The 20,714-nt window shown below is 34.6% G+C and overlaps 1 protein-coding gene across 10 annotated transcripts in view; it reads left to right on the top strand.

The window, feature by feature from the left end:
- The window catches only part of RALGAPA1 (Ral GTPase activating protein catalytic subunit alpha 1), a 271,674-nt gene that overhangs the window by 235,548 nt on the left and 15,412 nt on the right, over positions 1-20,714 (top strand). For all 10 annotated transcript variants that reach the window (XM_086709922.1, XM_086709923.1, XM_086709913.1 and 7 more), the window contains 2 exons: positions 3,185-3,343; positions 4,789-4,916. In XM_086709922.1, the coding sequence (XP_086566048.1) occupies positions 3,185-3,343; positions 4,789-4,916 (287 nt within the window). The remainder of the gene's footprint in view (positions 1-3,184; positions 3,344-4,788; positions 4,917-20,714) is intronic.

Here is a 20,714-nt window from a genome sequence, read left to right on the forward strand (position 1 = left end):
ATAATGATAATCTGCCTATATTATATAGCTGAATTAAAATTATTTCATCAGCATTTGAAGTGGATTTGGAAGAGTTGTTTGGTTGCCAATCATTTTACCAGATTTATCCCGTAAACAGAAGTCTTGTACTCTCTTTTAGAAGTGATGCATCTGGGTACAAAAACATGTAGGTAGGAACTCTTTGAGAATTTTTGGAGTATAGAAAACCTGGTGAGTATACACAGGACACAACCTTGTAAGTCCTTAAGAGATAGAGAATAAATAAACATCAAATATTATATAAAGTATTCATGTCAAAGTGTCAAACACACTTCACTTCTGAAATTTCTATTAACTGTTAATACTCAAAATTCATTCTTTCAGCAATCTCTCAAAAATTCGTAAGATATACATACCAATGATTAGCAATTTCTCAATTTGTGTTTATTATGTAGTAAGTTTTAAAGACTTAAAGATACAAAAACATGCCCAATCATGACAACATAATTATTTTTTAAAAAAAGGTAAGGGATGGTCTTGAAGCTTTCCCCTCAAAATGCTTGAATATGTTTAGCATGACTTTGTTATATGCATGGTTCTTTGCCACAAATATCTTCATTACAACATCTCAGTAAAAATGTATTATTTTTTTCCCATTAAACTTCTATGACAGACTTTTAAGACTCTGTGGTAGATATCTGAAGACAGGCTTTGTTTATAAGATAAAACTTTAGTTGCCCTTTTCTCTCATTTCTTTAGATAAGTAGGCACTAGAAATTATAGATAGCTTTGGCAAGAGTTCAAGGGTTAATGTAGCAGATAAATAAAAGGAATTTTCTGTAAATTGAGACCTGCATTATTTCAGTTGTCTTGTCTTTCCTAACCTAACTCATTTAATTTTAAAAAGTAAATACTTAAATTCTTCCTGACAGTGTGCTCAGCTTTTACTATCGTTTATTACTTCAATTATACTTGATATCACTTAGAACAATCTGCCATTTGGAAATCTCAGTATAGCCTGGAGCTTAGTATTAGATCTGGCTGCTATTGTAACATGTACAGCATATGACATTAATGTATCAAAATTAGATTGGATCATCCCTCCTGGTTAAATTTATTTCACATTTCTTTTGTATTCAGTTAACATAAACCTATTAGGAAAGCTGACACATGGGGATGGCTGTATAGGAAGGATATTTTTAAAGTATTTTGATTAAAAAATGAAATTATAGAGCCATAGCTTTTCTAAGTTGTGTAATCTGTTTGGTTTTTTAAAATGTCACAGAGCCCAAGTACCAAATTTATATCATTCAAGGGGTGTGTGTTTCGACACGTGTGTGTGTTGTGGTGTAAATAATGAAGAATTAAAACTTAAACAATATTTTGATGATTAGGCCTACCATCATGAATTTAGAGCAATGAGTATGTTTATTGTTTCCAAAAAGGAAAAAATATTTAATACGCTTAAACCTAAAAAAGTCTCCTTAAAAGAAAATAAATATTTTTATACTATATTTCTAAAATAATAGATTCTGGTCTATAGGTTTAGCTGGATACTGTCTTTAGAGTAATAGCTACCTCTATCTTATAATCCATCGAAGTATCTGAGGGGGCATTTCTTGCTTAAGAATACAAATGTTAAAATTCAGGGATTTACCTTGTATTTTCAGATGCTTTAGTGATGTTCATAGTGATTAGGATTTTCTAGATCGACTGGTGTTTGGGACTTTAGAAACCATTAGAACAATGGTTCTTGGCTTTTTTGGTATTACGTACTCCTATTTGATAGACTCTTCTCAGAAAAATACACAAATAAAATTTTGCCAAGTAATTTTCAAATATTCACAGACCCCTTGAACCTGGGTTAAGAACTCCAGGGTTAAGGGGCCCCGGGCTGCCTCAGTCAGTAGAGTGTGTGACTCTTGATCTTGGGGTCATGAGTTTGAGCCCCAAGTTGGGCACAGAGCTTACTTAAAAACAAAAACAAAAACAAAAAAAACTCCAGGGTTAAGGCTAACAGAAGAGAGCCTTTCATTAATTGGATTTGACTCCTTTTTTTGTTGTTATTTAAATGACACATTTAAACTTCTCTCTTACTCTGTGGTCTTTAAGCCAAGTAAATTACATATTTCAAAAACAAATCATTTGTATGTTAGCTCATACAAAAAATATTGATGACACCCTAGTTCTCTCTTCCAAACCTTCCCATACAATGTGTCCATTTATCTGAAAGCAGTCAAAGAGCCCATGTGAGATATGCACCAAAAATGCACTCAGATGTTGACAGTGACAGAATCCATTAATATACTAAGATAACCACATTTTATATTAAAATACATGTTTATACAATAATCTCTATGAAGAAAACTCAAGACTAATGGGCATTAAGTTCATTTTTCTATTTTTTTTTAATTTTTTTTTTTTAACGTTTTTATTTATTTTTGGGACAGAGACAGACAGAGCATGAACGGGGGAGGGGCAGAGAGAGAGGGAGACACAGAATCGGAAGCAGGCTCCAGGCTCTGAGCCATCAGCCCAGAGCCTGATGCGGGGCTCGAACTCACGGACCGTGAGATCGTGACCTGGCTGAAGTCGGACGCTTAACCGACTGCGCCACCCAGGCGCCCCAAGTTCATTTTTCTAATAACTTATTAGAAATCCAACTTTTGGATGCTTTGCTTTTTTATCATTTTAACCACCATAATGTTAACTCTCTGATTGCCAGAAGCCTTTGTAAGCACCACAAATATTTAAACAACATCTTGAGACTGTAACAAATTTCAAGAATCTGTTTGGAAGAATTTTGTAGGCAACATTTCATAGGCAAAGAAACCCTGGAAATTTGTTGAACCAAACAGTCGACTTTCTCTTACTTAATAGGTTATTTACCCAATTTATGAATTACCTATTTCTTTTCCTTCTCTTCCTGTTGCCTTCTTTAGGCAGTTTTACTGCTCATTAGCACTTTGAGAGAATGGTCAGAAAAAAAGGAGTAGAATCTTAAAACACTCGCTTGTTTAATTTTTTTTAATGTTTGTTTATTTTTGAGAGAGAGCGCGCGCGCGCAGGTGGGGGAGGGCAGAGAGAGAGGGAGGTTTTAATTTCTTTATCTTTTAATATTTTTTATAGTATAGTATGTTGTCAGTAGCTGTATGAAAAACTGTATGCTTTTTCTAAAGCACTATGAACTATTTTGGTTTTCCAGTTGAGACATTTGGGAAATGATGAAGTACACATTGTTTGGTCAGAGCATACTAGAGACTACAGGAGAGGAATTATTCCTACAGAATTTGGTGATGTCCTTATTGTCATATATCCAATGAAAAATCACATGTTCAGTATCCAGATAATGAAAAAACCAGAGGTAAGAACTTACTATATTTTAATAATATTTTCTGAGCTCTGAATGGGTTTGTGAGTTTCTTCTTTCAGAGGGATTAGACTAGGCATCAGGTTGTGAAAACAGGGGGAAGTGAGACAAAGACTCGTGTAACAATGTAAATTGTGTAAGTCTGGTTCAGAAGGAGCTAAAACAGAAAAAATAGCAAGAAACTATGTTCAAATGGGAGAAGTGCCAGAGCAGAAGTTCCTTTGTTACTAAGATCACAACAGGATTACCTTTTATTAAGAGGATGATTATAATTTCCTAAAAGGTACAATAAGAAGCAATCATTCCCTTTAGGTCAAGAATGTATGATTCCTTTATTTTTAGTTGGTATATCTTACTAAGGAGTACATGATTATTTAATCATGTCACTTTTAATAAATGAAAGTTCTACAAAGTATTAAAAAAATTTGTTCTGGTTGGATGTCTTATACCATAGGGTTGAAACACACTTTCAAAATAATAAAAGTGTGATAGTGTTTGGGTATCTTTCTTACTTTTTTTAAATCAAATACTTTTAATTTATAGAAAACCTAGTTTTTGACAGTTGATCATGAATCTTTAGAATTTCTTGAATTAGACTAACTTTCCCACATGTGAATTTGAGCTTACAGCCAGGTTTCTTTAGGGTTTATATAAACCAGAGGTCAGCAAACTATGGTTCACCTTCTATTTTTGTACAGCCTACAAGCTAATAATGGTTTTTACTTTTTTAATGGGTTTTTCTTTTCTTTTTCTTTTTCTGTTTTTGTTTTGTTTCCTTGCCCCTTTACCCCCAGGTTTTTCTTTTTTTTTTTTAAATCAAAGAAGAATATATAACAGGGACAACATATGGGCACAAAGCCTGAAATATTTACTGTATTATCCACATCCCATGTCCTTGCCTTCAGCTGTCATCTGCACCAACCATATTCAAATAGAATTACTTTGAAGCTGTCAGTCATCTGATAAAAGTGACAGTTATCAAAATAGATTTTTTTTCTAATAAACTATGTAATGAAGGTCTTTTAGGTTCTATAGTAAAGGTGGTCACAAAAATAATGAAAAACTAACTTGCTGCCTATGAGAATGTGTTATCTTTATTGTGTTTACTCAGTGGAAGAAAAGAAATTTATTTCCAGTGTTGAATTTTTGTGTACAGTTGAGACAACAAAAATTTGAAAATTGGCAGGGAATATAAATTATTTAGTCAGTTAAATGAAGCACAGTTCTGTTTGAATAGGAAACCATGTAGACCTTTGGCATTTTTTATTTATTGTCTTCGTGTGAATCATGGAAAAGAATTAAATTTGAATAGTATTTCCACTGAAGGAAGAACTAAAGAGGAAGTAGAAACATTTTTGTGTGCAGTGTCTTGATTGTTCTTATTTATAACAACCTTTCTTCAATATGAGTATAAAATTGTGTTCTAATTTCTCAATCAGGTTCCCTTCTTTGGTCCACTTTTTGATGGTGCTATTGTGAATGGAAAAGTTCTACCCATTATGGTTCGAGCAACAGCTATAAATGCAAGCCGTGCTCTAAAATCTCTGATTCCATTGTATCAAAACTTGTATCCTTTTTGACAGTATGGTTTCTACTCTAATACATGTCTGCTTTCCAAGGTAAGTATGTCTTATGGGTCAGTACCTTTGAGTTTCTGTTCATTGATATATAGAGATAGAGTTCCTCCCCAGTGTTTGTGCTGTTGTGATATTTGAATGATGTATTTTCTTTTATACACTACTAATCAGTACTTATCTTTTGGTTAACTAATTAGGGTCCCATGCTAGGTACTCTGATACTATGCATGTATAGAAATAACCCTAACAGTGATCATAAAGTACTCAATCTAGTTAAGGAAATATACAGTTTTTAGTGCGTGTGTTGTAACAGAGTTATGTACAGTGTTTTCGAGGTATAATGAGAAGCAGCCTCAGAAATGTGAGGATTGAATATTGAAGGATGATGAATAAGAGGTAATCAGGTGGATGAGATTAAGAAGAGCATTTTCAGGCAGAGGGAACAAGATAAAGACGTGGAAGTATGAGAGGACATGGAGTGTTTAAGAACATGGCTTCTGGAGGGGCACCTGGGTTGGTTAAGTGTCCGACTTCAGCTCAGGTCATGATCTCGTGGCTCGTGGGTTTGAGCCCCACGTCGGGCTCTGTGGGGAGAGCACAGAGCCTGCTTCAGATTATGTGTCTCTCTCTTTCTCTGCCCCTCCCCCATTCGTGTTCGCTTGCTCTCTCTCTCAAAAATAAACATTAAAAAAAAAAAAAAAAGAACATGGCTCCTGGAGCCAGATTTCTGGACTCAAATGCTTAGCTGTCTAGCCTTGGGAATATTTTTTAAATAATTTGAGCCTCAGTTTCCATATCTATAAAATGAGGATGATAACACCTAGCTCACTGTGTTATAAGATCTGAATGAGTCAGTATGTATAAAGCTCTTAGAACAATGCCTGGGACACAGTTTTAATTGCTTTCTGAAATGAATTTCTATTTCCATATACTTTTTCTATATGATTAAAAACATTTCAATTATTTTTCTTAATAAATTGTGGATGTTAAGCTTCACAGGGAAGGCTTTTTAAAATATCCTGAGTTCTATTCCACATGAAATGGATTTATCGTAAGTCTGCCACATATATTCTCTTCTTTTGATGAAAATTGACTTAAGCAATCTGATTCCTATGTAATTTCTCATGTATTCTGACACTGTGAAATGGAATTATAGGTGGTGGATCATGGCATGATATATTGATTAAGCTTAATGACATTTATATAGCATTTCTTACTTGTGACAGTTATATCTTCACTTTAAGTTGAAAGATCAGATTTGAAGTGGTCATTGTGAAATGTAGGGATTCAGTTTATTATTTCCTGAATATCTCTAGAAAGGTAGCTAATCCTACAAGGAATGTGCAGATTATTACCCATAAGCTCATTTTATCCACATTGTCAACTCCTCTGAGGTTGTCTTTCTGATCTTGGCCTGATCCTGATGTTCATCCTAAGGTTAGTGTCCTCTGCCCTTTCATTTAAGACACAGTTGAAAGAATGCCTTAAATCTTTTGGGAAAGTGGTGAGAGAGAAATTAGATTGTAGTAGAAAATTCTATTTGCCTCTTGTGTCATAAAACAGGAACTCCATTTATTGAGCAAACACAAACTATTTCTGGCCTGAAGTACAAATATTTAAGATGTACACCTTACCAAGTAGTTAAAAATGCAAAATAAAAGTGTTGGGGGCTGGCTATGACTTAATTTCTTTTTCCTGCACCTAAGCTTATACTCTTTTGAGAACTATTTTAGATTTACATGTTACACTAGAGGTATGGTGGCTGGATTTGCAGTTAGAAAATAATTATTTTAATTCAAGCTCTGCCTTGTAATCTCGGTCTAGTCATAGAATCTCTAGACCTCACTTTCTTTGTCTGTAAAAAAAGATAATACCCATCTCAGAATTATTGTCAAGATTAAATGAGGTAATGAATTTGGATGTGCTTAGGAAATGAAATAAGGTACATTATTTTGTGCAGTGATTCTGTTATGTGTAAAGATTACAGTCAATATAAAACAACTCTACCCAACACCAAGGAATTGCCTAATTGAGTTTTTATGTTTGGTTGGTTGGTAGGTTAATTGACTGGATTGGATTTTCAGGCCTATTTCACGAAGTTCTTAATAGTTAATCTTGCTGAGACATTAATAGATACAACATTGGAGAAAATTTCTAAGATGGGAGATAATTTCAGATGTAAAGAGTAAACATGAATACTATTTACACAGCCAATATGAGCAATTTCCATCAGCAAAACCGCTTCTGGAACACACAGAATAAAAACATAAAGTCAAATCAAAGAAATTTTTCTTGACTTGGAAGCTTGAATTTAGAAGCCATATGGAAATTATTTCCCCATACTACTTAAGGATATAATAAAGATACTCTTAGCCTTTGCTAATCTGAAAAATAAATAGTCATCTTTTACAAAGATTCATAAAGTTCTATATTCTAAGTATCAGGGAAAATGATATCACACAGGTAGATTGCTTGATTTTTCAATGAAACCTTATATACTAAATTACAACTAGATGTTATTCAGATCTTGAATTACAGATATCTTTTAATTTTAAAAAAATATATATATTTCAGAAATACATTAAATTTTACAATATATGTTTTTTGACAAATCCAGGTAAGTTCCCATTAAGGAAAAAAAATCACGTGTCCTAAAACAGATCAATAGAATTTAACAGAAATTACAAAAGAAACTGAAATAGAAGTAGGCTTTGAAAACCACCAGTTACTACTTTAATAAGAGAAATAAGAGGATAAAAGAATATGTAATAAACTCACTTATATTTGGATAATTGTACTGCTGCGTTAGTTATTTTATGCCCAGTGAAAGTACCCACTAAGATTCCACAGCATAAATTGTGCTATTTATGATCATTAAATACAGTTTAAATTTTATCCTGGGAACATCTTCTGTAACTATGAATCTAATGTTGTTCACTAAATGAGGACAATATTGATTGTCATATGCTGTCCAAATCGATCATGCTGGCAGCCAGAATTACAGTAATCTGTCAGTATTGATGACTGTCTTTCAAGCTTTGAAACCTCTCCTTCACTTCACTTGTCATTTCTTGCATTACTTGTACTTGAAAAACATTTTCTTGCAACCTTGGTCTTTGTCAGCTAGGGGCTTTTTTTTTTTTTTTTTTTTTTTTTTTTTGGTCTCGAGCTCAATTTGTTGGTTTGATCATGCAATTAGAATTGAAATGCAATGCTGGGGAGGAAGAATAGGCAGATTCTGGGTAACCATTGGCCCTGAGGGGAATTTCAGGTTGATCTTAGCCATCATTTGTTAGTTAACCTGTGTGTGTGTGTGTGTGTGTGTGTGTGTGTGTGTGTGTGTGTGTGCGCGCGCGCGCGGGTTGGGATTGGGTTGTTTCTTTCTTTTGGCTTTTTTGTAGTGGGAATAATAATTACAAAGTACTAATTTCATGATCTTAGCTATCATGACTCTATACATTAAGTAAAAATTTAAAAGCAATTATTTGTTATGATCCTAGAGACATTTCAAGTATGTACAAATGTTAAATATGATGCTATCATGTATGTACTGTCTCTTTTTTTTAACATGAGATTTATCATACAAAGAAATTTTTAGAAGTTACAGTATATAATCATGTTGTATTAGGGTTCTCAGAGAAAAAGAATCAATTAGATGGAAGTGTATACCTAGATAGAGAAAGATTAATTTTAAGGAATTAGCTCACATGATTGTGGGGACTGGCAAGTCTGAAACCTGCAGGAGTTCCTAGCTAGAGTTGATATTGTAATCTGTGTCAGAAGTCATCTGGAGGTAGAATACCTTACTTCTGTGGGGACCTCAGTCTTTTCTCTCAATGCCTTTGATTAATTGGTTGAGGTGCACCCACATACGTGATAGAGGTAATCTGCTTTACTCAAAGCCTCTGATTTTAATTTTTTTTAATATTTATGTATTTATTTTGAGGGACAGAGAGAGTGAGCATGGGAGGGACAAAGAGGAGAGAGAAACAATTCCAAGCAGACTCTGTGCTGTCAGAGCAGAGCCTGATGTGGGGCTTGAACTCACGAACCATGAGATCATGACCTGAGCTGAAATCAAGAGTCGGTCACTCAACTGAGCCACCAAAGTCTCTTGATTTTAAATGGTAATTGCCTCTAAAAAAATAACTTCACAGCAACATCGAGACTGGTGTTTAACCAAAAACTGGATACCATGATCTAGCCAAGTTGATGTAAAATTAACCATCTCACATGTCCCATTTTTCTTAAATATTTCTTTTTAACCTTTTTTACTGTAAAATATAATTTGAGAAAAGTACATAAATTCTAAATGTATTATATGGTGAATAATTACAGTTTAACCACCACCAGTTCAAGAGATAGAACTCTTTCTCTTCTATCAAAAATATTTACTGGGGCGTCTGGGTGGCTCAGTTGGTTAAGCATATGACTTTTGATTTCAGCTCAGGTCATAATCTCACGGTTTGTGAGACCAAGTCCCACATTAGGCTCTGCAGTGACAGCAAGGAGCCTGCTTGGGATTCTCTCTTTCCCTCTCTCTCTCTGCCCCTCCCCCACTTGCATGTGCACACATACACTCAAAATAAATACTCTCTCTCTCAAATAAAAAAAAATTACTGATCACTTTTATGATTGTAGTAAAGATTTGAGAGACATGTAGAGACAAATCACAGTTGAGCCTTGAACAACATAGGTTTGAACTGTGCAGGTCCACTTATATGTGGATTTTTTTTTCAATAAATACTGTATACTATTGTAAATGTATTTTTTCTTATGGTTTTCTTAACTTTTTTTTCTAGCTTACTTCAAGAATACAGTATGAGGGGCACCTGGGTGGCTCAGTCAGTTAAGCATCCGACTTGATTGTGGCTCAGGTCATGATCTCATAGACATGAGATTGAGCCCTGTGTCAGGCTCTGTGCTGAGCACAGCAAGGAGCCTGCTTGGGATTCTTTCTCTCCCTCTCTCTCTACCTGTCTCCCACTCTCTCTCAAAATAAAAAACATATAAAATATAGGGGCACCTGGGTGGCTCATTGGGTTAAATGTCAGACTTAGCAGGTCATGATCTTGCAGTCCATGGGTTCAAGCCCCACGTTGGGCTCTGTGCTGACAGCTCAGAGCCTGGAGCCTGCTTCGGATTCTGTGTCTCCCTGTCTCTCTGCACCTCCCCAACTCATGCTCTGTCTCTCTCAAAAATAAACATTAAAAAAAATTTAATGTATACCTCTGTTTTAAAAAATAAAGTATGAAATGCATATAATATACAAAATACGTGTTTATCAACTGTTACCAGTAAGGCTCTTATCAGCAGTAAGCTATTAGTAGTTAAGTTTTGGAGAAGTCAAAAGTTATTCACAGATTTTAGGGCTACATGGGGTGTTGGTAACCTACACGCTGTTGAAGGGTTCAACTGTAGATGATAATTGTTTCTCCAATAAGCTTATAATTTAATAGAATAATGTAAATTAATAATTATAACATAAGATAAAATATAACACATAATAGTAGGGTTATAAGATAAAATGCTCTAGGAGTTCCAAAGAAGAAGTCATTGCTTTCAAAGTAAGAAAATAAGGGAAGAATGCATAGAAAATCTGGGCCTCAGAGGATGAGATTTTAGTAGATGGAATGCAATATGTATGTTATAATTCTTGTAATTTGTATTTTGGGGCTTTATGTGTATGTATGTATGCATGCATGCATATATGTACATATGTGATATTCTGAAATACTCAGTATGGGGGATATTATAAAGTTAAATGGCATCCTTAAAAAACACATTCTTCCTAGGTTTAATATTCTTTCCTGCTGAACCAATATTATTTGATTTCTTCTAATCTGTTTAGATTTGACCTTTTTGTAAATGCCAGAATTGGGTTTCTGTTTAACTTTATCAGACAAATTACCAGAAGTCAATGATCATTCTTCAATTAGTCACAGTTTGTTATCCCTGCAGTTCAACTACTCAAATGTAAAGAACTTGTTGCAAAAGTATGAGAGCCAAAATGAAATGAAATGTAATTGATTGGCTCCACTAATGTAGTTTGCCATTCATTATGATAGAACATTATAAAACCTCTTAGGGAGGCCCATCAATATTGCTGCCATTTCGTGTTAAGAAGAAAGTGAGTTTATTGAGAAACTACATAATTTTATGTATACTGTGTTTTGAAGATTATTTCTTCAGAAAGATAATATTCATAAATATGGACTGTCCTTAATTTATAAATTATATTTTAAAGTATGGAAGCTGATTGTTGGGAAATCAGCCTGGGCTTCTGAGTCCAGAACCACTTAATAAGTGTGTCACTGTCTTTGTCTAATTTTATTTTAATCTGTAAAAAAAAAAGAGTACCAAACTCAACACTGTTATAAGGATTAGGTGAAATTATCTAGATGAAGCACTAAGCAGCCTGTCATGTGGCAAGAGCTCAGAAAATGGTAGCTACCTCGTACTTGATGGTGATATTATTATCCTCTATACTGGAGATACTCCTCTAAAACACAAATATAAGTATACTAAAAGACTTGTGATGGCTCGACCGTGTACTGCAATTCTTATCTGAATTCTTTGGCTACGTGCAAGCAGTTGTTACTAGCTTATTAACCCTCCCAACCTCATATTTCTCACTGTAGTTTTGTCAAACATACCTGTACTCCTTCCAGCTCTGCCCCCCCCCCCATCCTTGTGCTCATCTCCCACCACACTGACACCCAGGACACCCTACATGGGTCTAGCTAGACCATATTTATCATCCCTAAATGCCCTTCTCTTTTTCTCTGTTTTTGCCCCAAGAAAGCTCTTCTCTACTGTCTTCCACCTAATATACTCATTCTGTATGACCCAAACAAACTAACTTTGTAAAAAAAAAAAAAAAAAGAAAGATTTCCTTCTAGTCTTAAAACATTTGTTATAGGACTTACCATGTGTGTGCACATATTAATGAGTCTTACTTAAACTGGTTTTACTGACTTTCAGCACAGCAGTAAGTGGCTAGCAATTTGGGTAATAGTACAGGGTAGGGTAGATGGATTCATGGGTAGATTATTCATGGGTAGATTAACTATTCATTTTTTCCTTTTAACAAAATTTCTACTCATTTCCCAATGTACTTTTAAAAACAAGTTCTTTGTTTTTGTTGTTATAATTTGTGGTTTATATTAGCCTAGGCTACAACTCTAAGAGCATGCTGGAAACCTAAGAGCAATAGAAACTATCTGATGACATGACCAAGCCAGAATAGGGTAGACACAAGAGTGCTGTATTTTGATTGATTCATCATTATGTTTTTATTAGAGAACATTTGGTTTAATGAAAATAATCAGAGATCAATAATCAGTGAGGTTTTTCCATCCACTTCTTACAGTCAGAGGAAGGGGAGGGAAGGCAAGATCTGTCAAGGAGAAAACGGAGCTAAGACACTTGTGTCTTGATGAAGTGACAGATGTTGTCTTAGGAAGAGTACGATTTGGTGTCCCTCACACACAGCCCCCGAGGAGGAAGGCAGCCATGGCTGTAGTCCTGAAGGCTTATACTTGCTGCTGAATGGCAAGGAAGGCAGCAGCCACAGGAGAGCTGTGGGGGGTGGCGGTAGGAGTGTACATATTACTGAGGTCTTTAGTTTGACTTAAACCTTTGCACCACCTACGTCACTGATTCATTCCATTAGGAGCCCTCAATATCTTGTAAGTGCCATTCATTCTACCTACTTTCTAAACGAAAGTCTTAAACTTCATGGACAAACTGGTTATTTGTTACAAACTCTAAGATTTATGATTATGGTCATTCATACTTCAAAAAAGAAAATGGTTCTTTAAATAAAATGCCTTGGGGCGCCTGGGTGGCGCAGTCGGTTAAGCGTCCGACTTCAGCCAGGTCACGATCTCGCGGTCCGGGAGTTCGAGCCCCGCGTCAGGCTCTGGGCTGATGGCTCAGAGCCTGGAGCCTGTTTCCGATTCTGTGTCTCCCTCTCTCTCTGCCCCTCCCCCGTTCATGCTCTGTCTCTCTCTGTCCCAAAAAAAATAAATAAAAACATTGAAAAAAAAAATTTAAAAAAAAAAAAAATAAAAAAAAATAAAATGCCTTATCAACTAAGTGATCCAGGTTTTGTGGCTTTTGAAGTGCTTGCAGCCCTTGTGCCTTTGATATTAATCATTGTAGTAGGACCTCTCCAAGAGCTGACAAAGGTACTTGTTTACTTAACAATGTGCTCTGTCATGGGAGCCGGCTTCAGTCTCCTGTGTTAAAGACATGGGCACTGCTATTGAAGATTGTTTTTTTTTTAAGCTTGTAATTAAGCATCCCTCTCCCCTGACCTGGATTTTACTGCCAAACCTTATAGCCTATGTATGCACACAGAGTAATTATTTACACAGGAACCCTGGATATGTGCAACATTTCTATTATGACTCTAATGTATTCTTGTATCACTTTTAATTTGTTCAGCTGTTCTTTTTAAGGAATAGCAATAAGGGCCTATTGATGATGTTAGTGGTATTTTGAGAGGCTTCCTTACAGTCAGTGTGGGAATATTTTATTGTATACCTTTAAAGGTGTTAGTTTAGGTCTAGCAAATCTGCCTTTGTCCTTTCAAAAAGATATAAAAGCAGTAAATATAAATCTCTCTGATACATAATGAATTTTTGATAATAATGAAACTTATTCTATAGAATTGAACCAATGTCTGAAAATAGCATCTTAATGTTCTCTAGATTATCATTTTACTAATGTAGACCAATAATAATTACTTTTCCTATATTTAAACAATGGGAGCTCACAAAAATGACTTCAGTATATGACCAACTTCTATTTCTATTATCATTGTATTAATTATACAGATATTTTCAATTGTTATTCTCTACCAAAAACATTCAATACACCAATGACAAATTTAAGTATTAAAAAAAAAAGCTATATTGAACAACAGCAAAATGACTAAGTATGTTTAAGATCCTTTCAGAAATAAATAAAAATCTATGAAATAAGTCATTATAAAAGGGGGGGGAAGTGATTATCTCAATAGAAGTTGAATGGCATCTGATAATGGCATCCAACCTTGTTCATATAAGGGAAAAAAGAAAAAGTCTATATTTCTTCATCCCAAAAAAGCAATTTTGGATCTTTCATTTTTTTTTCACCAAGTATTTATTGACTACCTTCTATATGGGAAGTGGTGTGAGAGAAAAGCTAGGGGTAGCAAGATAGTTACTGCTTTCATGGAGCTTACAGTCTGGTACAGGAGAAAGAGCCCTGTGGGTGGGTAGGTAGGTATGGGGATAGGTAGATGGATGAAAGAATGAGTGAATGAATGAAATGCCCTCTGATGAGGAGTCCAGCAATAGTGATACCTACAAAATAAGATGGTAAAGATGATTAATTTTATTACAGTGGGAGAGGATAGTAGGGAGGAAGAATTAGGAATGGTTTTACTGAGGCATGAAGGGATAAAAGTGTAATGTGGCTAAGAAACACAAGGAGTTCCTCACTACCAGGTGATATAAAACAAAGGGAAGAGTAATAGCAGCTGAGGTCAAAACCAGAAATTGTAGTCAAGCAGAAGAATCAAAACCAAACCATAAACTTGATTTTTTAATGTTACTACCAATAATATAACAGCCGGTGTCTAAGGTGACAGTTCCTTCTGCTTTTATATAATTTTTACCTCTTGAATAGCAGAGCACAGCTTGAATGTATTTTCCTTTTATAGTAAAGCCTTTCTAAAATAAGTTAGATTATTATTTAAAGTATTTTTTATACTTAAGTATACAGTAATTGCCAGGCTAATAACTAGTATTATTTTTCTTAATGAGACTAAGAAGTTCTCTAAGTGTTTTGATAATATTTACACATATCTGCCATTTCAAAAAGGCACTTGAGATTTTCATAATCTTGTTATATGATAGACTTATATTTTTGCATAACAGGCCTTCTTTACACTTTTCCTGTAAAGTACTTTTATACATTGTTGTGCTTTTACACATTATTATACTTTGTTACTGATGAATGAAGTGTTTTTTGATTTTTTTGGTTTTTTTTTATCCTAGTCTGATAGTACATTGGCTTCACAACAAAAATAGCAAAGGAAAGGAAAGCACCTCACCATCTCTTACCTGCTTTGTCGAATCCAGAGTGGCAGTGTGGTCTACATATGCCAACCTTTTTTGTTTGTTTGTTTGTTTTGAGAGAGAGCATGAGTGGGAGAGGGGCAGAAAGAAAGGGAGACAGAGAATCCCAAGCAGGCTCCGTGCTGTCTGCATAGAGCCCAGTGTGGGGCTCAATCCCATGAACCACAAGTCAACAGGAGCCAAAATTAAGAGTCTGACGCTCAACCGACTGAGCCACCCAGGCACCCCTACATATGCCAGTCTTAACAATTGGCTCATATCATAGTGTAACAGAAAGAAGGTAGAGAACTCTATTGGGTATTGAGCAAAAAGTCTTTAAAAATAACAAAACTTGGGGCGCCTGGGTGGTTCAGTCAGTTAAGCAGACTCTTGATTTCGACTCAGATCATGATCTCACAGTTTGTGGGATCAAGCTTCACACTGGGCTCTGCACTAATAGCGTGGAGCCTGCTTGGGATTCCCTCCCTCCTGTCTCTCTCTCTCTCTCCCTCTCTCTCTCTCTCTCAAAAATAAACAAAGAAAAAATAAAAATAAAAAATCATAGAACTTGAAGTTTCTTTACTTCCATCTTTATTAAATTCTTACCTGTGATAGAACAGGGATTTTTTTTTTTTCTCTGTTAAACCCTTACGTTTTTTTTTTTTTTTTTTGATTGGTGATTAAGGTGCACTGGTATGTTCATATTATCATTCACTACACCTACTACATATTTTACAAGTTTTATTTTAGTCTTTGTTTAATATAAAAACAGATTTAGATGCTATTTGGGGATTTCAGATAGCAAACAATGAAGGATGTAAAGCTGAAATTAGTCTTTAACCTTGTTTGACATAGGAATTGCAGTGCTTTTAATCCATTCTTTTCCTTTTACTAAACATAAGGGCTTTTGCCATTGAATTTTTAATAACTCAATAATGGAATTAAAATTAAACTATGGGTCACAAATCTCCCCATTTTCTTCTAACTGCTTTTTCCTCTCAAACACTAGAATACAGCCTATTTAAATCTTAACTTTTGCTTGCCAAACCACTGTTACCGTCCATCTGTTCATGCCAATTGTAAAGAAGGTTCGGTTTTTAGTGAAGCTTTGCATTTCACATAAGGTATGTGAAGTGAAATTTCACAAGGGACATGATGGATCCTGATTCTTAGTGATAAACCTTTGGGGCCATCAGGGTTGGCATATGGTCCAGTATGATATGAAGGCTTGGGTTCCCTGGCTTCACTTCTTTGGCGTGAAGCTGATAAAACCTGGCTCTTGAGTATTATTTCACTGGACACCAATCATGGGCAGCAGGAACTGCCCATTTAACTCTCTGTGGGAAGGAAGCCCAGAGAGCATTCACAATGGTACCATTGTCGAGTTGCAAACTGCTCTGAACAGCTTGACAGCACTAGGGAGGAGGGGAAGGGGTTGCTTTACTAATTGCTGTTCAGAAAAGAGAAGGAGCAAAAATAGCTGTTGTAGAACTGATGTTTCTACATTTACTGTCTTGATAGGAGTGTTGACTTTTATTTAGCACATACCTACTATCAAAAAGAAAGCAAATAAATATATTTAAGCAACCACCTGGAGTAATGCCTTGTTAACATGCCATTATCTATTTTAAACCCACCAGATTATAGCAGAGCAAAAGTCAGTTTAGCTTTATGATATTTTTATGTTTAGATAAAAACTATATTTTTTTAATCTTCACAAAAATTTTTTTTGAATTTAAAAGAAGGGAAAATGGATTAAAAACCACCACAATTAATGTATCAGATAAAGTTAAAGACAAACTTGGCTTAATTTCCTTTATACTATGCTTTTTAGAATTCCCAAATATCATCTGAATACCTATAAGCTGTATAATGTAGAAATGCAAATTAATCTTATGCATAACAATTGCAAGTGCTAAAATAATCATTATAGATAAACTAGTCAGGAAATCTTAAGGTTAAATACCAGATTTATTATTTAAGTGGGTAGCTGGTAACTATTTCAGTCACTCCTGGTTCTCTCTCCTTGAAGTCTGTTTCGAGTATCTTTAAAAATACGAGGGTTTCCCTTTTTATGAAGCATTGTGGGCCATGATATTTGTATAAACACTACTCTTGGTGTTTGCATTTTCTGGTCAGTCAAATCAAGCAGTTGGTGGTTCTGATGCAAAGAAACAATGATCTACAACCAATCCTAAAAAAAAATTAGAGCTTTTTTAAGCCTACAGTGTATTTCCATAGATGATTATTTCATCTGAACTTAAGTTGACCAAATTATATTGCAATATTATATCTTATGCAACAACATGCCCTTTAAAAGGATCAGAGAGAGATTTTCAGAAAACTTTTTTAGTTTATAATTTTTCTTAATGGGATGCTCTTGCTAAGTTGGTGGAAAATCAAATGCATGTTTTGTGAAATGGTAACAGTCTGTAAAAGGTACTAGTGGTCCATCTCCTCATGTCCCCTTAAATGCTTTTAGTAAATGGACACCAGTGCAGTATTTCAAAACCAGTAATTCATTGAATGCCCATTCTTCCTTTTACTGCAGAGTAGATTATATTTAAGTCAAGATTAATGGGTAGATTTTGATGTTAAAGTCCAGTCTCTAAGCCCATCATTCCCTAGGGGCATATAGTGCATTAGTTTAAGCCAATATACTGTTTATCATAGATTCTATGACACAGTCTTAAATGACAGTTTGTTGTACTTTGTAACTACTTACCATGATAATAAATCACTTTTTCTATACTCCTGATAATTACAGCATTTAAACAAAATCTTAATTAAGTTAGTACACATTTAGGGAGAGATAACACGTAAGTAATTGTACACTGTAAAATTTCACTTATTTAGTAATTTTTTTCCCTTTTGCAGTCTTCTAACAAGAGTCCAAGTTTAGTATTTAGTTCAAACACGTAAGTTCATTTCCTCAACTTTAATGTATTGAAATTTTTGTTCCCAAAAGGAACAATACAGATTGTTTCTAGTCATCCCCCAATGTTTTTTACACTCTTAATCTAATACTTGTGATTCTGAAGCAGTTCTGTTGACTGTGAAAGTCTTGTTATTATGTACGATAACATTTTTAAGTACATCTTACCAAGAATGAAAGTCTAAAATTTTAACTTCATATTAAATTTGAAATCTAGGTAACTTAGTTTTTCTTTTAGATGTTTTACTTCATACAACTTTCATGAAAGTGGAATAGATACACATACTCCATAATCATATTAGTGCTTTTTAGAAACCATCAGTGATTATTGGATTATTAAATCAGGAAGGATTTTTAGAACCTTTAGGGAGGTTTAAATTTTTAATCCTATTTATTTAAGGTTAATCTTTTTAAACGTATTTACATGAACTTTGGTAGAATTGGGCTTATCAACTTTTTACTTAATGTTTTCATTTAGTAATTGGCTGATTTATGAGCAATTATATATGGTCCAAATTTTATTCAACTCCAGCTTTCAATAATAGGACTATCCTCACACTGCCTTAGCACCTGTTATGGATTTTGAGTCATCTGGCAGCCCATGGGACTTAGATAAAGAAGTACCAGGTGTCCTGCCTGTCTCCTAATTGAGACGCAGTGAAAACAATATAGACTTGGCAGTATGGTTAAAAGGATGGATTAAAGCCCAGCTTTGTCTACTCTGACAAATCACAGCTTTTCCCTCATTGCGTAGTGGCAACTACTAAAGAATTTGATTAATATAATGCATCATAAAAATCATACACAATAATTTGTTATGACCTGTTGCAGACTTTCAGAAGAATTTCTATTAACATAGTACAAATAAACAATATTAATACCAAGATTTGTTCTATTGGAATTTTATTTTTACTGAATATGAGCTACACTGCATGTTTCTTGATGAAATTAGCTACTGTAAGAAAGAAATGGACTATTAATTTAGCAGATGCTTTATAATGTAAGCAAGTATATTACTTTCATCTTATAGGTGAGCCATGCCTAGTAAATAGTTCATGGGATACTTAATTGCCCTGTATATTTCAAGAAAACATGCCCCTTTATTACTGCAAATAAATTAGCCACACGATCCTTGAGATGTACTTGCAAAATATATCTACATATATCCTATATCAATAAAATTATTTTTCATTATTTCTCTAAGACCCTGTGTAAGGACATCGCTTCAGAATATTTGAAGATATTTCAGGGCCTTTTCGAACTAAAAAGCCAAATGTGGTTTACTTTCTCATTTTTATTAGAGTGTGCCAAGAATTTTTATGTAGTATATATAATGTTCTTGTATATAAACATCTTTCAAAAATTGCCAGTCCTCAAATTTAAGCTAACATTTTGTTGGCCATACTTGAACTAACTAAAATGCTTCCTATACCTTTCTTTTCTCCATACAAAACTGAAATCATTGAGATTGGATATAGAAAAGAGCACTGGACTATTAAATGACCAATGATCTATGTTTGTATTCTCCATCCAGGCAAGGCTTATTGTGAATAAACGTTTTATAATGATTTTGCTAAGCTTACTGAAAGAAATGTTGGTAGATGATTGTTGTATACTTCCTCTAGTTCGGACTGTCCCAAAATACTCTCAATAAATGATGCCCTGGCATGCCTCTCAAGATAGTCTTTTGAAAAACCTAAATATTTAAAATTCTGAGTATTATTTTCAAGGGTGTTATTACCTGTGTTCTTATAGTGTGCCAGAGCAGTTTTGGAAATCTGCCTAAAATGGTTTTGAAATTACCCTTCGCTGATTTTTATCTACAGAGACTTTCTTGACATTTCTTCCCTTTCTCCTTTCTTTACAGATGGCCATTGAAATGAATAGAAATAGTTTATTAACTAAATTTGTTGTCTCATACCATTGTAGAATTTATGCAAAATTTGAAGATTTTTTTTTTAAGTTTATTTATTTACTTTGGGAGAGAGAGCACAAGCAGGGGAGGGGCAGAGAGAGGGAGAGAGAGACAATCCCAAGCAAGCTCTGCACTGTCAGCATTGAGGCCAGCTAGGGCTTAAACTCACGAACCATGAGATCATGACCTGAGCCAAAACCAAGAGTTGGATGCTTAACCAATTGAGCCACCCAGGCACCCCAAAGATTTCTTTAAATTTAAAAAGTTGTCACAACCAATGGGGTAAAACATTTCAGTGCTAAATTGTAATGAGTTGTAATTACTTTCAAGATTTATAGGATTTCTTCTTTAACAATTATGATTTTTTTTAAGTTATTAGTTTTCTTTTTTCTTAATGTTATACCTTATGTATATATATGTTGTATTTTATTCACTTTTTCTTCTTCCAGAGAAGGTCAGCAAGATCAAGGGTGGGATGGAACCAAACTTTCTCACAAGGATTCAAACTCTGTCTCTAAATCCAATCTTAGGAAAGTCCCAACTATATTGGCCCCAAAAGGTTTTGCTTCTGGAGATCTAAATTGGGGTTCAAGGAAGGGGTTGTTTGCATAACAGTCTTCTAATCGACTGTGAAAACTTTATTCATTCCTTCTATAATTTATAAACATCAAGTACTTCTGGTCTTGTGTTAGGTGCTGGATATAGAAAGATAATAAAAGACATGGCCTCTGGCCCCATGACATTAGTCTCCCTGCTAGTTTGTTAGGAGAACAAGCACAAAGACAAAGGCATACTGGGGAGGGGGCGGGTGCCTGGGTGGCTCAGTCTG

The sequence above is a fragment of the Puma concolor genome, chromosome B3 (genome assembly GCF_028749965.1).
Source record: "Puma concolor isolate L17-30 chromosome B3, mPumCon1.1.hap2, whole genome shotgun sequence".
NCBI classification, from domain to species: domain Eukaryota; kingdom Metazoa; phylum Chordata; class Mammalia; order Carnivora; family Felidae; genus Puma; species Puma concolor.